Here is an 18,248-nt window from a genome sequence, read left to right as displayed (position 1 = left end):
GTTAAAGAGATGTTATTTTTCCCTAAGAGAAGTTTTGTATTTTATTTTAAAATTTGAAGTTCTTAAACTATAATGCTTTTCTTGAAATTTATTTTCATAGTTAATGAATGCCATTCTATTATCTTTTTTTTTCTATAAATAATGAGTATGATAATAGTCACAGAAGTGAATTAGCATTAGTGTCCTGTTGCCATTCTCTTTTTTAGACCACCTTCTTGATGAAAAAATTAATATTCTGGGGAAAATTAATCTCATGGAACAGAATTCTCTTCTATAAGACATCAGCAATGATAATCAGAAAGTTAGCAAATTTCTTTCCAGCAGAAGAGAGATTTGAAGCCAAATAGTAACCAAAAGGTTGTTTGTTTAGATTTGATGAGCTGGTATCAAGATTTTCTGAATTCTGTCTCTTCTTTACTGCAGTGACGTCAAACTCAGAGATGAAGAGCCCTTCACCTCTATATAAGGATCTCTGTGAGCTGCAGATCCTGACTTAGAAAAACACATATTAACATTATCTATGTTCTGTTGTATTTTTATTTATTTTGTTTCTTTTTTTCCCAATTACATTTTAATCTGGCTCAGGTGACACATTGGGAGCATTGCCCATGGGTTTGATGCCTCTGGCTTAGTGGTTCCAGTAGAGCATTGGACATGGAGTCAGGAAGAGTTGCATTCCAGCAAGTCCCCTAACCACTTTCAGCCTCACTTTTCTCGTCTGTTATAATGGGATTCATAATGATAGTACTAACTGTACAGGGTTATTAGAGGATTAAATAAGGTAATTTATGTAAGGTTCTTTGAAAACCTTATAGCTAATAACATAATAAGCTAAAATTATAAATGTTAGTCTTTATTACCATTATCACTCCCAAAGAACATGGTCTTCAACTACAGCCAATGAGAGAGAGAGAGAGGGAGAGCTTCACTTTAGTCTGAATTCTATTTTCCTCTCACACTTCTTGTTCCATTGGACTAGATCTCTTTTCTCTGAACCAGATCTGGAGATCTCCTCCTTGAACACCAAGATTTCTCTTCCTGCCATATAATACACTAACATTGCCTTTTAAAACTGTGAAAAGTGCCCAGCAAACAGCTAGAGGTGGAAAGGAGCTTCTCCTCTAGAGTGATGCTGAATAGTTCCAGTGTGCTCTAAAGCAGAAACTCCTGAAGTAGATCTGAATAACAGCAGGTCAGGACAGGCTAGTTCAGTATAAATGCTGCTGCTTCTCTTCTAGAGAAATAACTAGGAAAATTTAGCCTGAAGAAGAGAAGCTATATTAATTGCTTTCTAATTATTGAAGAGTTTTTGTTTAATAGTGCTGGGTAGAGACCTGACATAACCCTTCTGAATATATTGCTAAATAATAACTAGCTAATATTTATATACTATTTTAAGGCTTGTAAAGTGCTTTTGTGTGTGTGTGTGTGTGTGTGTGTGTGTGTGTGTGTGTGTGTGTGTGTGTGTGTTATCTCATGTGGCTTTCATGACAACTTACTGTGAGTTACATATATATTATCTACATTTAACAAATAAACTGAGATCCTCAGAGTTGTTACTTCTCCTGTCACAGAGTTGGCTGAAGGAATATTTGAACTCACATCTTTGTGACTCCCAAATTTAGCATTCTAGCTTCTTTAAATAACCATTAAAGAGCAGTTAGATCTCTTTGAATGAGCTAAATTCAAAGTCAGTTGTCAGGCACCACTAGGGCCAGATTTTACAAGGCTCATGGCAGAACACCTGGACAGTTTATTCCACCAAATAGTAGCTTTTTTTGTGTATCTGCAATTGGGCCAAGGAAGTGGAGATAAATAATGCAGATAGTCCAGTGACTATAGGACAGAATGGCAAACCAACCAGAGTCTTACTACTCTGATACTTCATCCTGGCATAAAACTGATCCTTGCATTCTTGAAGGCTATATTATTGGAATACAGGTTGGGACTCCATATCTTTCTGTCCTCTAAAGATCTTCCTAGCTAAGGAGTTTTTTGGTCAGATTTCTTTATTTTTGCACATAACAAATCAAGAAGAACTTTGAGGCCCTTAAAGAGAGATTTCAGTCTGCATCAATGCATCATCATACACTGATGAAATCATAGATCTTTTGAACTTGATGTTAAAGAAGTCACTTGAAAGAGGGATGGGGTATCTTGTGCGTGGTCCTAAGAAAAGACCTAGGAAATCATTACAGGAGCACAACTGTGTGGCTTAATAGAAGTGAGAAAATTAAATGTCAGAATTTTACAAAAATATATAGGCAAGAAAGATAGTGAGTTCATCAAATGGGACATCTCTTAGCAGATATGAGATGACTAATTTGTCAAAAAGGTATAGTTAGAAATTGTTTTAATAGCTATTGTACTTGAAAACTTTCCTTACATCTCAACAATTCTGTAACCTCCTTGTTTATATCTTAAGTACAACTCAGCTGCCAGAACTTCTCTCCCCAACTGTGAAACTCAAACTTATTTTTGACCCTTTTCTAGAATTGGAGTATAAGCAGCCTGTTTTTCTTTCTAAAAGTGTGTTTATAACATAATCTAACATTTCACAAGGTATATACATAATAGCCTCATTATTTTCTATTCTGACTACTTAAATGGAACTCCTAAAAATGAATCATGCTTTTCCTGCCCCTGGACCCCCTGCCTTTCCAAGTCTACCCAAAAATAAAGGTTTAATTCCAGTCCCACCACTTGCATAACATTTTATTGATTGTTATTTTATATCATATCATATTCACTGACCAAAGTAGTACCCACTGGTTTGAAATGATTCACCTCTACCTTAGGATAAAAACCCACAATTCACATTTCTGCCAGCCTCACTGTAGCTACACAATGGACAGTTGCCCTGTAGTTGCCAAAGCATTCTAGTTTTCAGAGTTTCTGATCACTCTTAAAATCCAAATAAGTTATAAGGTAAATGAGCTGCTGAGAAACAGACACTCTGGTCATTTTTACCATAAGTAAATCCTCCTTTTCTAAGGAGCTGCTTTCTCTTAAACTCTCACATAAATGTCATTTTTTTCTCCCCATTTCAATAAACAAAAACATATCTAAATAAGAAAGTGACGCCATCTTAAATACATATGTATACATACATGTGTATATATAATATATGTATTTGCATTTATCATCAACTCCACACACAAATAGAGTCCCTTCCTCATAGCAAAGAAAAAGTTAACAAAATAAAATGATATATTGATCCATATCTAACAGTGCTGTAAGAATTTTGCAAAAATATTCTAATCTGTACTTATCTTTTTCTGCCTCTGAATTGTAATTACTTATTGTCTCATTATCTTTAGAAATAGAAAGGACTTTAGAGATCATCTGCTATGATCCCTTCAGTTATAAATACTACACCAACTTCAATAGTTTCACAGAAAAGGAGGATACTCTGACTCTTTAAAAGGGAATAGAATTCTTGAGAGACTGAGAGTTTAACAATCATGTCTCTCCCACTGGCAATGTGCTCCCCTCCTTTCTCATCTCCACCTCCTGGCTTCCTTCAAGTTTCTGCTAAAATCTTGCTTTCTGGAGGAAACCTTTCTTAATCCTCTTAAATCTAATGCTTTTCTTCCTTCTATTGACTATTTCCTATCTGGTCTATATATATAAGTCTGTTCATACATAATGTTTGCAATCTATGTAAGTGTTCCCCATTAGATTGGAAATTCTACAGTCAAAAACTTTTTGTTTTTATTGTGTCTCCAGCACTTAGTACAGTTCCTGACACATATAGGAGCTTAATAAATGTTTTCAGACTGACTTAATTAAGAGAGGATACATGAAAGAAAATAAAGAGCGCTTCTTTTCTGAGTGAACTCTTTATCTTGTTAAGAAATAATTTTTTTTTTTTGGAAAAAAGATTTAAATTGGTAAACCTATGTTTTCAGAATTGAGAGGGTCAATAGTTATAGTGATGATTAAAGGTGATACTGGGCTATGATTTTTTTTCACCGCTATTATATTAAATTTGTTGTTAATTACTTAAATTAAGTAGTATAGGCTATAACCTTTCTGTTTATATAAACCTAGCAAGTTGGGGAGGTTTACATATAAAGATGAATATAAGTTTATTGGAAGAGAGGTTTCTCCTACTTATTAAATAAAGAATACTTAATAAACTGGGGTAGGAACTCAAAGCTAAATGATTATTTTAAAAGATGTTAAGTTTTTATAAAAAAAGGGATATCAAAGTATACCTTAATCACCTTAAAATCTGGGATGAGGCTGAATCAGGAAAATGGGCCAATAGTAGATAAAGGGATAATTAGCCCCACCTAAGCTATACATGAGGGTAATTGATTCTAATCCCTGTTACACCAAGGATAGTTTTTGTATTCTACATAATATTTGTACCTTTCATGTGTTTTTATCATATTATAACCTTATATTTTATCCATTATATATAACCATTATATTTTTAAGAAAAAAATTTATATTTAAATTATAAAATCTTAAAAAGTAGAAGTTGTTTCTTGTTTTTTTGTTTTTTGTATAAACACTTAGTACATTGTCTTGTGTGGAAGCTGCCTAATAAATACTTGTTAAATTTAATCATACAAAGCATAATGTATTTAATAAGGAAAGATAAAAGTGAAGTAATATGAGAGGGGAGTAGATGGGAGGTAGTTTAGAAAAAGGAGTGATTTATACTGTCTCCTTCAATAGGGATCCTATTTTACACTCCTCAAATGCCCCACTTGTTAACGTCCAAATTTAAGCAGAGTAAATGTTTAGTGATATACTTAGTTTAAAAAATACTTAATATTCATTTAAACTCATTTTTATTAATTACTTATCTGCTAAGTGCTGGAGTTGAACAAGCCAATGAAAACATAGTCCTTGCCTTTTAGGAGCTTAAAATCTAGAGGTTTAGAAGAGGTGATATTTACAAGGGTATCTGACAGATAAAATTAATTTTGTAAGAGTGTTTTGAAATAGTTAAAAATATCTTAGTTGATAAATTATCAAAGGATGTAAACAGGCAGTTTTTAGATGAAGAAATCAAAGCTATATATAGGCATGTGAAGAAGTGCTCTAAATCATTTTTGACCAGAGAATATTAAACAACTTTGAGATACCACCTAATATCTATCAGATTGACCAATATGATAAAAAAGAAAAGTGATAAATATTGGAGATGATGTGGGAAAATTGAGGCGTTACAGAGCTATGAACTCAACCAACCATTCTGGAGGTAATTTGGAATTGTGCTCAAAGAGCTAAAATACTGCATATTCTTTGACCCAGCAATACCACTACTAGATCTGTATCCCAAAGAGATCATAAAAAAGCGAAGAGGACCAACACTTGCAGAATGGCTGGGGGGAAAAAAAACTGGCATATGAATGTAACAGAATACTATCATGCAATAAGAAATGATGAACGGGCATATTTCAGAAAAACCTGGAAAAACTGAAAAGTAAAATGAAAGGAGCAGAACCAGGAAATCATCATACACAGGATTGGCAGCATTGTGTGATGATAAACTATGATTTACTTAGTTCTTCTCAGCAACATAGTGATCCAAAACAAGTAAAAAGCACTCACAAAGGAAAATACTATCCAAAAACAAATAAAGAACTGATAGATCTGGAATGTAGATCAAAGCATTTTTTCCATTTAACTTTATTCTTTCTCATGTTGTTGGTTTTTTTTTTAATCTATTTCTTTTTTCACAACTTTGATGAATATGAAAATAATGTTTTACATGAAGCACATGTAAACCCTATCAAACTGCCTCCCATCTTTGGAAAAGGGGAGGGTAGGGAACGGAGAAAGAGAAAAAAATTAGGAACTCAGAATCTTATAAAAATGAGTGCTAAAAATTTTCTTGACGTATAACTAGGAGGAAAATAAAATACTATTAAAAAAAGAAATAGTTAAAAATACCAAATAAACGTATAGTAAAATTTCAAAAGGTAAAGTTGCATATAAATTGTGCTCATCTGTTTGCTTCTTATAGATGGGCACCTCTGAGGAACCAGATGAAATGCCATTGCCAGATTCTGAAAGTGTGCATGTCATCCCAGGAAGTGTTTTGCTCTGGAGGATAGCTCCAAGGCCTCCCAACTCTGCACAGGTCAGGCCGTGATTTCTGCATATTCTCTAAACCTCACATTTTGCAGATGAAAACTTTGAGATAAAGAGAACTTAAGTGGCTTTTCCAGTATTACAAAGCTAGTTAATATATGAGGCAGGATCTGAGCCCCAGCCACTTGAATCCCAAATCTAGGATTGTATCCCTCTACCAAACTGCCTCCCCAAATATTTAATGTGTAAATCTTCCTAAGATGGTTTTATATTGTATCAACTAGACAATGAACAAATCTCCAAAAGCAGAATTTCATACACTGTGACATTGAGTGGAAAAGGCCCTTTGGGCTTGGTAAAAGTTGGGCCAGTGGAAAAGACAGGCCAGCTCTTATTATGCCATTTGTCAGACTTTAGCAACTCAAGGTAAAGAGTGATTTCTAGTGAAGAAAAAAAAAATGTAAATGCTTTACCTGATTACTGTCTATATACTTTGGGACGACAGCATAGTGGTAGCTGGATTGGAGTCAACTTCATAAGCTTCCTGCCAATGGGATCCTAGATGGGGACATCAGCATCTCTGAGCCTCTTTTTCTTCATATATAAAATAAAAATTATAACAGCCCTAACCTTCCACGATAATTAGGAGACTCACATTATATAATGTGACATGGTGCAGCAGATAGACAGACCATCGCCTGGAGTCAAAAAGATCTGAAGGTCAAATCTGGCCTCAGACACTTACAATCTGTGTGACTCTGGACAAGTCACCCAACCTCTGCCTGCCTCAGTTTCCTCATCATAAGATGGGGATAATACTACCATCTCCCTTCCAGGATTGTTGTAAAGACAAAATAGTGATATTCCTGGCATATAATTTTAATAAAAGCTTGCTTATTAGATGTTTGTTCCCCATCTCTCTCTAGAAGACTGCAAATCTTTAAAGCAATTCAGAAATTTCAACTGTCATTTTTGGGGGCAGAATTGGGGTCAGAATTTTGGGTGTATCTATCAAGAAGCATTTATTAAATGTTTACTTTGTCCCATATCACTATAGTGTGGGGGATAGAAAGATTGACCTCAGATCTATTTGAGGCTCACACCCGTAAGTGAGTTAATTTAAATTAAGGAACTTAGAAGTGAATCCTCTGATTTAAAATTCTTAACAAGAAAGCATTACAGTGTCTAAGGAAACATCACATGTTAGGGATTTGTCTTTGGGTTTTAAAGGTATTTCTTCCTATGAATAATTTTACCTCTTGTAATTTGCAATTTTTCCCTCCTTTCAGATGTATAATTTTACTAGCTTTGCTATGGTTTTGAATGAAGTAGATAAAGAAATGGAGAGTGTTATTCCTAAAACTGACTGCAGGTTACGACCTGACATAAGAGCAATGGAGAATGGAGAAATAGGTAACTTCTGAAAACGTTGATTTATTTGGGGAAATGTAATATCACTGATTATTTGAATCATTAGGGACCTACTCTTTTCTTATTTCCTAGGTATTTTTTCAGCATTACATTTAGTATAATTAATTGCAACATTTCAAAATACTTTCTAAATTTAAAATGAATTTTATTAATGTATAGAATTATTCATTACAAATGTGACTTTGTTAATCATTAAGTATACTCCATATGACTGGAATCAAAATACAAGTCAGAAAAAAAAAAAAAAATTAGTTAACAGCAAACTTTCCATCCCTGGTTTAAAATCCATTACTTAAGAACATTTTTTAATCCTCAACTAAAATCCTTCTTCAATGCCTCATTGTTTGAGGGAGCTGATCCCTAATTGTTAAAATTTAAACTAGTAGAGCATGACCTCAATCAAATCCTATTACTTGGAAAAGATTCCTGTATATGTCTATCAACAAATTCTGTCTCTAGTGATTAGTCTTGTTAGGGTTGGAGACATAAACTCATCAGCATAATGCAGGCAACCAAAACTCTTCTGGCCATAGGGTGAGTTTTTGGAATATTTCTTTGCTTCTAAACTGTGGTGAGTTGCTTATGTTTTTAAATGTTTTTTTAGATCAAGCTAGTGAAGAAAAGAAAAGACTAGAGGAAAAACAAAGAGCAGCCCGCAAAAATAGGTCCAAGTCAGAAGAGGACTGGAAAACAAGGTATGTGCATATGTGAGGGAAGTGTGCATTTGTTGGCTGTTTTTAGCAGATGATAGGCAGTGTGACATATGTGCTGGAAAAAGCCCACAAAGATGATCTGCGGATCTAGTTCCATCTCAGACACATTCTGGCTGTGTGACCATGAGCAAATCACTCAGTGCTCTAAGCAACCCTAAGACTGTAAGTTGTGGAAAAGGTACCAGCTTGCATTGTAGAAGGAATTTCCTCACTGGGAGTTCCCTGTACCAGTGAAGTCAAGGTCTCCATCTCTTTTTAGCAGCTGTGCAGATCCAAATTAACATCAAAATTTGACTGGTCCCTCCCAGACCTTTGGAGTATGCATAGGCACCATGTTTCTGTCTCTTCCTAGCTCCATTTGTGCTCAACTTAGAAAATTACTAGTGACTGGTGTTCACTAAATCTGTCCTGCTCACCTCAGCACACAGCTTGCGAATCATACTTTTTACACATATAGCCATGTGTAGGAAAAGGGTGTAGCATTTCTCCTTAGTTTTTAAAACACTCCCTTTTCTATTTTCTGAAAATGCTGAAAATCCACATTTGAAATTTGGGGAAAAGAAATATGATTTCTAACAGCTTGCCCTAACTCACAGAAATGGCCATTATCTGGAAAAGATGATAGTCATCACAAATAAATATGTAATTGAACAATTTTTTTTTTTTTTGCATATTGAGAGTTATTGTGGGGTAGTAGGAGATAAAGCACTCCACTTCTTATTCTATAAGATGGCAACACTAGAATCTCTTTCATTTTGATGACACCCTATAAAAAGATTTTTCCCTCAACTGAAGAATCTATGTAAAAGGATTCCAATTTCTAGTCTAATTAGCCTTTTTATTTTTAATTTTGTTTCTAATGTATCTTAAAGAAAAATTCACTATTAACAGTGTTCTTAATAATAATCCTTATTTTCCATTCTGAGCTCAAACTCTATAAGCAAGGGGTTTGTAAAAGGTTATTTCTATCAAAAAGGACTTGTAAGAAAAAGATAGTACAAGAGGAAGGAAAGGTGGATATTATTAGTCCCAGAATGACATATACTCTTCCTCCTCTCTTCCGCATCCCCTCTCCCCCCAGTTGTCTGTTTAGATCTTTAGGATCAATTAAATATATGTTATTTGCTATATCAAAAAAGGACTCCACTTATGCACTAGCTAGCTATAGAATGTATTCTTTTGAGTTAACTACCATCAGGAATAGTGATGGATTTGCATACTCACTGGACAAGTCCCTCTTGGGACCAAGAGCACACAGATAGAATTCCTAAGCCTGGTCAGTTTTTTCCCTATCATCTATAAAAGGAGTATTTTTTTTTTCTTTTGAAAAGCTGCCAGACTTCTTTCCATACCATTCCTACCCCCAGGAGCTACACTCTGTTTCCTCTTCATTAGCACCATGTTCTAGCCAATGAAACTAACCATGAGACTAACTTCCATTATTAGAAACTGTTATCAAAGTTCTTTCTTTGATGTCATGATTGGAAATCCAGTTTTAGTGAATTGGATCCCCCAGTAGCGAACGTAAGACCAAATACTAGATGTAAAGGTTGTTTTCCTATAACAATATATGAATGGATGATTCTAAGCAATTGTATTTAGGCATATCTACACCTTTCCGTTTCATGTTTAAGAGATACTTTACAGTGAATAATAAGTCTTGAAACCTACAGCTGTAGTGGTGGGTGGCACGGCATTAGGCTCAGCATCAGGCCTACAGAATGCCATTATTTTGTGGGCTTGGCTCAGTCAGTCCCGAACCCTCCGAAATAAGGGATTTAAAACTGATCCTCATTACTGACAATCCTTACTGCCAGCGAATGCTGCTTTGTCTCACTTGAGAACACTGGGTCCACTCACCTGTAGAATAGAGCCAGATATTTATGAGAATGTCTTCTTTGGGGCTAGCCACTCATTCTACTATGAATAGAAACAATGGGGGCAAAGTTTATCTGAGGGAATTGAGGGGAGCTTTGGGAAAACTGTTGATGGCATGGTGAGAGGTATGCAATTGGGTAAAGGAAGAAAAGGATTATGGTTAGTCTTAGGCACCAGTGACAAAACAGTCCTGCCTTTTACACTTGTGTGATAATTCCATATTGGTGCTTTTACATAACACATCTGCTAATCTTATGAAGTAAAAGGTATTATTGAGAGGCAGGCAGTATGGGAATAAAAGGCTCTTGGCCTTGGAATCTGGTGACTGGGTTTCAAGTGTCACCACTGGCACATAAAGACTCTTTGACCTCAGGGCTAGTCACTTATATTCAGTGACCCTAAGACTTTAGTTGCAGACCAGCTGATGACCTGTCTGGGGAGAAATTTCCACACCAAGAGTTTCTATGCCATTGAAAATCACAGTTCTACACTGATATTGATGTCAGTAGGCATAATTGATCTAGGACTTGAAATGAAGGGGCAGTAAGGGAGTTTGGGAGAGAGAGGGAGGAATGAGGAAAAAGATTCCTTTGGAAAGATCACTTTGGGAAAAGTTCTAGATTTTGGACAGATAACTATGGTAAAAACATGAGTTACTAGCACTTCCACAAACCTTTGTCACATGGTCCAGGGCATCAAATATCCATGGAAAAAGAGTCTCTTAGTTCAAAGATTAGGCAAACCTTAGAAAGGCCACAGGTAGACATGGGAGGAAATTTATAACCCTTAGGGATGTCTGTATTTATACATGAGGAAGAGAAGGTCCAGATAAAACCTTTCCCTCTGTGTATTTTACCAGATGCAGCTATTAAATATGTCTTATTTTCCCTTACCCCTTTCCATTTTAAAACAGAAGAAACCCCGTGGCGCAGGGTCCCAGGTTGGATAAGTTATGCTTGCTTACGATGACCTTGATTTTGATTTGCCTGTTCTTTGAAGTGCTTTATTTGCTAGGCATGTGTTTTACTTCCTTTCCTTTTGAGATCTGGAATGTAACTGTGCCCCTTGTTTTAAATCAAAATGCTGGGACACTTGGCAGAAGCAGCTGTGCTAAGCCTTTCTCCAGTAACTTCTGTGACTTGGGAGTCCTGCTTTTGGTTTGAAGCTTTTAAAATACAGTTATCCTCAACTTCCCTTCCTCCTCCCCCCACCCCACACTGTCTTCTTTAAGAGAATAGCGAATAGATATGTGAACAAATCAAGCTCTCACTTTGTGTGGAGCTGATTAAGAGTATCACTCATTTGGAAGACTATCCTTCTTGACTTTTAGCTCAAAATTTATTCTTTTCTGAAAGAAAAGATCTCTTGAATAAATAGTTCAATTTAACAAACATTTTAAAGCACTAATAATATTATTAATAGGGCCTAAGGATACAAAGATGGAACAAAATCCTGCCCTTAAGGCAGAAAGGAGGTTACATATTAAAATTGAAATAATAAATCATGATTGATAAATGCATGATAATTTGAGTGAAAAAGAGCATCAACTACTGGGAAACTCAGGAAAGGAGCGTTCTTAGGAGGCACAGCTGTAGGAGGGCAGAGTGCATTCTGGATTAGACCTGGATGGGGAATGGGAATGGAAGCAACTCATGGAAAATCAAAGACAGAGGAACTAGAATGTTGAAATTCCTGGTAGGAACATAAAAAAGGAGAAAGGGAATAAATAATATGAAGTGTCCGAAAAGGTACATTGAAGACTAATTATAGAAGTTTAAATGCCGGGTCAAATTTCTTTCTTTTTTCTCAGGGGCGCCAGGGACTAGTGCAGCTTTTTTGAGTAGAGAAGTGACATGGCCACAACTGTGTTACCAGCTCAGAAGTAGGAGGGGCATCAAAGATTGTCTAGTCTAGCCTAGGGGCGAACAGTCAACCCTTCTTCAGCCTCATTGACAAGTGGTCAGCCAGACTTGCTGCAAGGGCCCCACTGCTTCCTAAAGCTGTTCACCCCACAATGTACATTGCATATTGTTTGTCAGTAGGGTTCCATGAACAGCAAGATCTGAGTAGTGTCCCAGGAAGGAGTTCCAGGAAGGACCAGAGAACATTGGGGAGAGGCAGAAAAAAAGATTTGCCTCAAGTAGGAGAGAAGATCTTATGTCTGAAAAGACAATTTCAGGTTCTTTTTTTCAAACATTCAAATACTCTAGTACCTCATTTTGGAAAAGTACTTGCCAAGTATTTTGGTAGAATTGTTTGGGATATTTGAAGTTTTTGATGGGGTTTTTTTGTTTGTTTTTGCATAAGAGCATGTTAAAGAAGGGATTTGATTATTAAAATTTATGGGTGAATGGAATGACAATCATGGGACAGGATGAATTTTATTTTGGGAATTCCTTATAATTTTCAAATCCTCTCAGATAAAAATTACATTGAACCCTCAACATTTGAGTTTACTGCATTCTATTCCCATGTGCTATCTTACCTTAAACCCTGCTTGACAACACCTTTCTGTGACCGTTTTCTACTCTTGTTCACATTAATAAACTAAACTTATACAGTTCTGTGTGAGAGAAAGAGAGAGATTCTTAGAAAAATTAAATAGAAAAGTATTTTATGCCTGTTGACTGATTCTCATTCAGTTTAATGAATTAAGAGAAAAAACTTAATTTAACCAGCATTTATTAAATAATTATGTCCTATATTTATATCTTAACTATACTTAGTGTAGTATAAGTAAGCATTGTTAAGCACTATGCTAGGCAAAAAGAATATTCTTAAGGATCTTAATAGTACATATGTAACATATGTACTGAAAACACATTATCTATCATATTACACCTTCCCTACTCTGCTTCCTCTATCTTAAAAAGTTCTGGGGAAGGGCTAACAGACCTGTGTTACAGGAGTGCCCTGCTCATTGTGCTTGTGAAGGTAGGTGGGCCCACCAAATTTGACTGCTAGGGGAGGATATGAAAAGAACCAAAGAGCAGGGAAGGAGATTGGCACAGGTACAAAAATGACCTATACTGACTGAGCAAGGGAAGCTTGGGGTAATGGCACTGGAGCTCCTGTCGTTTTTCCCTGAGCCATGAAACAGGATTGGGACATCTCAGTTAGCCATGATCTGTAAACCCTTAGGTAGATTTGTGTTCCTCCTAAGGACACTTCCTTTTATCTAAACTTCTAGTCTTTTACACTTAACTTCTTTGGGCCTCAGTTTCCTTTTCTATAAAATTAGGGGCCTGATCAAATGACTTCTTAAGTTTTTTCTAGATCTTAATCTGATTCTTTCAAGTGTTTTCCTTCATCAAGCCTAAATTGTTCAATTAATAACTTTTTAATGCATTGTTTCTTATCCTAGTCCTAGGGGCCAACCAAAACAAGTATTAATTCTCACAGCACAACAGCCCTTCATATATTCAGTTAGCCTTTATGTTTCACACATCTCCAGGTTCTTTTCTCTCCTAGACTAAACATCCATTTTTTCTTCAGTCCATTTATCTCTACATGATAAAATCTTCAAGGTCTTCACCATTCTGATTCCTCTCCTCTGCACACTTTCTACCTTAATACTTCTCCTGAAATACATCACTAAGAACTAAACATGGAAGTCTAGGGATGTTGAGTAAGGCAGAATGCAAAGGGACTATCCAAGCCCCACTTCGAGATGCCTCTCTATTCTTTTTTGACTGTCATAGCATATTCATTATGCTTGCAACCCATTAAAACTCTCAGATCTTTTTAAGATAGTTGCTTTTTCATGCAGGATATTAACTTGGCAAAGATCTTTTCTTCCTTTAGATGCTACCTGTTTCAATGATTTACTCGAGTTAGATAATTTTCATTTGTTCACAACAGGAAAATCAAATCAAATCAAGATATCATTTATCAAGTTCAAACTATTAACTAATCACAGTTTTCGTGTGAGAGTAGTGATATTACCTGGATTAAAAAAAAAAAAAAAAAAGACTGTTAATTCCCCCCCTCCTGGTTAGGAAGAAAAACATCATTTTGGAAATATTTTTTCTTAACATTAGAGCAGAATGGAAAACAATGGCCTTAACATTTCAACAACCTTAAATTATAGAACTTCTAATTCAAGTGTTTAGAGGGAAGGCCACTCCATTCTGTTGATTAGAATAAGTCAAGGCATCATTATTCAGTTTGTGGATTATCCATTTATCTTGCTTTCTCTTACTCTGTGTATATGTACCCTTTGAGGCACATTTAATCTTTATAAGATTACATTTGGAGGATAAAGCAAGAAGAGGAGGAAAAAAGGTTAAAAAAAAAAAAAAACCTCATCAGTTAATACTATAATGGTAAATATTAGGTGCCTTTATGTGGAGAGCACTGTGATAAATATTGGAGAAAATAATAACAGTAATAATGACCAGAATTTGTATAACTTACAAAAAGTTAACAAAGATTGTTAGCATAGATTTGATTTTCACAACTGCAAGGTGTGAGGTGGGTCCTACAGACATTCATTTTGTAAATGAATCACATAAGATATTGAGAGGATAAGGGCCTTCAGTCCCCGCCCAGCTGCTGCTATATGTCAGTGTCAGAATTTGAATTTAGTTCTTCCAGACTCAAAGTCCATGATGTTTTCTGCTATTCCATGCCGCTTCTTCAGTTCTTTCCATGGTTTGAATAATGACATGAAGATTGTCCATTTGAACAGCAATAGTGAGGAAGCCAGAAGGTAAACTATATCCACAAAAATATTATAAAGCAACATCCTTATGACTTTTTAACGGAGGTGTGCTTAATGTTTAAAAGTCTATTAGAACTTAGTATGTTTTTTTTTTCTTTAATTAAAGATTATATTGAAGCTCCCATTAGGCTCTGTGTTTTCTTAAATAGTCCATTTCAAATGAGTCCTGCTAAAATAGGAGAACATTTTCAATGCTGCCTGTCAATTGATAAAAGTACTTTACACACAGGATCTGTTCATGATAAGATGATAAGAGCATATATTTGGATGTTGATTTATGCTTAAAGCACTTTAGACACATAATTTCATTTGTTTCTCACAATATTTTGAGACATTGAATCATTCCAGTATATTACAGCTGAATAAATCAATGCTCATAGACTTTAAAAAACTTGATAAAAGTGAGTGGACAACCTGGAATTCTAAATAACTTCTGATTCCAAATCTAGTCCTTATTCAGCTACTCTGCTTTGAGAACGCTTGGTGGAAGACACAGGAATAAATTGTTGACCAGCTTGTTCTTGTTCTTGCCCTCTTGGCTTCAATTACCAGAGTTTAAAGTTAAGATTTTTTTTAATAGAAAAAAATCAATTTGAGTGAGTCACTTGGACAATGAAATTATGCGCCTAGTGTTAAGAATTATATATCTGTTTGGTGGCTTAGTTGATTTTTTTACCATATTTATCCAAAGTCCCTGAAATTTAAGGTACAGATTTTATCCTTCCTGTTTTTCTCTACATTCATTTTCCACCCAACTCTGATCTATCTCTTTGAGGGACAAGCCAAAATACCTCTTCTTTTTCTCTCTCTTACACACACACAATTTAACCTTTGTGCCCATTTGTGTAGAGGACTGTATTAGCATCTTTGTATCTCAGTTTCCTCATCTATAAAATAAGAGAATTGAACTCTGAAGGCCCCTCCTGCCTCTAAATCTGTGATAGAAAAATCAGTCAGTCAGTCAGGAAGCATTTTTTGTTTACTGATGTTAAAAAGATATTGGAATATTTTTTAAACATCATTCTGGGATTTTGAGTCCATTTGTAATTCAGACATTATTACTTCATCGCATTTTTAACAACTCTAGTCTTTTATTTATTACCCTGTTTTCTAATTCCTTATTACTACTAACTTGGTTTACTTGCATTTTCATAAACCAGTTTCTTTATAGAATATATCATCCATATCACCATAGAGATGTACCTGTGAAGCAATCTCATTTCCTGCAGACTTTGTGAAAACCAATTTCAGTCCTTTATCATACTTATTTCTTCATGTAAAAAAGAAACATGTAAATGTTACGATTAAAATACCACTCTTGCTAGTGTGTACAGGCTGCAAGGATGTGTATGTGTGTACATGCAAGGCCTAATTACTTTGCTAACTCAAAGCTGAATGAAATTAGTTTATTTTTATTGCACATAAAGCATTTGTAGTAAATTAAATGCTTTGCTTTTGTCATGTACTTATGCTACAGAGTTAACTCGATTATTAGTCTAATTAGAAAGATAGCAGTGAATACAATTTTTTTGGTACTATGGGATTTTCCCTTTCCTACAGAAAATTCACCATATCTTGATTAACATTTGGGTACTGGAAAAAAAAAAAAAAAAGGTCAATGAATATCCACATTCAGATTACCTGGGAATTTGTAGCTTCTTTTTTTTTTTTTTTGAAAGTAATTAAATTAATACCCTAAGCAGAAAAAAATTAGATTAAACCTTTTTACAGAAATGATCATCAGAGGCAACTACATGGCACAGTGAAGCTGGCCCCGAAGTCAGTAGAACCTGAGTTCAAATCTGGTCTCAGATTCTTAACTCTCCCTTGCTGTGTGACACTGGGCAAGTCACTTAATCCCAATTGCCTCAGCAAAAAAAAAAAAAGAAAAGAAATGGTCATCAGAAAGTCAAGTTTGGCAAGTTATCACTTTTACAATGGCTGCAAATTATTAACCTGATGCTGGTTTCTTGTTTTGTTTATATTATGAAACCTGTTTTGGAACGTTGTTTCAAACATTATCCAACTTTTTGCTTTTAAATGCTTGAGCTCTTTAAAAAAAACATTTTTGAAGAAATTTTGAGGAATATTCTTAATAACCTACAGACTACGTTATTAGTGGCAAATCTCAATACAAATTTTGAGAGAAGGTTCAGTTCTTCCTTGGACCTCAAAGGTAGAGAATATTTCCTACATAAGACTATTACAGTTAGAATTATTGAAGAATGAAGTTAGAATTGAAGGACAAGGTGAAAAGGGCCTTTAACTCCTTAATTTTACGAGGGAGGGATCTAGAGTCATTTAGGTATGTTATCTATTTTTAGTCTTAGTTTTCATTTTGAGGAACTCTGGCTAGGAGAATCTTTTATGATGTTAACTTAGCATTGCAGGTGGTTTAAAGATGGGGACAGAAAGTAGAGAAAACTAACGAAGCAAAATCATTCATTCTGGCAGTCCTGCAAAACTGATTATATAAGCTAACCTCTTAAGCTTTGTGTGTAGTATCTGTGATTTGCTCCCATTTCAACTGGGTCATTATCCTGCAAAGAATACCACATCGCTATAATTGTTCTCTTCTCAGAACAAAAGAAAACGTTAAGCCAAGCAAACACTTGGAAGCAATAGGGGATTCCTATAGGGGATGTGTTGCTTCTGGTGGTTCTGTGTTTTGACAAGAAGCCAGTCTGCATGCTTATAAGTTGTTTCCTTTATTCAAGTCTGCTTTGAAGAAAATACTTACTTAACTGACCTCTTAATGTGACAAATTGTTTCTGCTTTCATCTCTTTAAAATGGTACTTTTGCAGCCATTTCTAAACATGGTCTATTTAAATTAAAAAGATGAACAGCATATTGGATTTTCAGGACATTGCTTTTTGTGAACATTTACTTCTCTCAAAATTAATCTTCAGTCTGAATCTGTATAGCAAAGCAGTTTTGAATTCTAAAGTGTTTTTGTTTGTTTGTTTTGTTGTTTCATTTTTTCAATAGTCTTTCCCTTATGAAGCTTGTCCTCCTTTTATTCCAACAGGTGGTTCCATCAAGGACCCAATCCCTACAATGGAGCACAGGACTGGCTTTACTCAGGCAGCTACTGGGACAGAAACTACTTTAATTTGCCTGACATTTATTAAAAATGTAGTCAGGACCATTGGTTAATCCACAATTAAGTCTTAAGTCTGTATTTCTAAAGGATTTTGTTTTGTTTTTATTCATCTTTAAAAAAAAAAAAAAAAGGAAAGCTTGCCCATGAAAATTTGCATTTCCTACAGTTAGTAATGTGATGGAATTGGTTCTGAGAGACTTGGGGAGAATAATAGTTTTGCTGAAAATACTCACTTGAGATAGTTTTATATAAGGGGAGACCTGTCAGGGGAGATCTGATTTTTTTTTTTTTTATGGCTCTTTCTGCCATATATGCTAAAGGAAATTGCTACCCAAACAAACTCTA

General features: G+C 35.1%; 1 protein-coding gene across 18 annotated transcripts in view; it reads left to right on the top strand.

Annotated features, from left to right (window-relative positions):
- Positions 1-17,989, top strand: part of OSBPL1A (oxysterol binding protein like 1A) — a 305,323-nt gene extending 287,334 nt beyond the window's left edge. For all 18 annotated transcript variants that reach the window (XM_074276711.1, XM_074276727.1, XM_074276751.1 and 15 more), the window contains 4 exons: positions 5,987-6,103; positions 7,344-7,467; positions 8,090-8,180; positions 17,829-17,989. In XM_074276711.1, the coding sequence (XP_074132812.1) occupies positions 5,987-6,103; positions 7,344-7,467; positions 8,090-8,180; positions 17,829-17,931 (435 nt within the window). In that variant the 3' untranslated portion in view covers positions 17,932-17,989. The remainder of the gene's footprint in view (positions 1-5,986; positions 6,104-7,343; positions 7,468-8,089; positions 8,181-17,828) is intronic.
- Positions 17,990-18,248: the final 259 nt, after the last annotated feature.

The sequence above is a fragment of the Sminthopsis crassicaudata genome, chromosome 1 (assembly GCF_048593235.1).
Source record: "Sminthopsis crassicaudata isolate SCR6 chromosome 1, ASM4859323v1, whole genome shotgun sequence".
In the NCBI taxonomy this organism is placed as follows: Eukaryota; Metazoa; Chordata; class Mammalia; order Dasyuromorphia; family Dasyuridae; genus Sminthopsis; species Sminthopsis crassicaudata.
The sequence above is the reverse complement of the archived record's forward strand: the minus strand, read 5'-3'. Positions and strand labels throughout refer to the sequence as shown.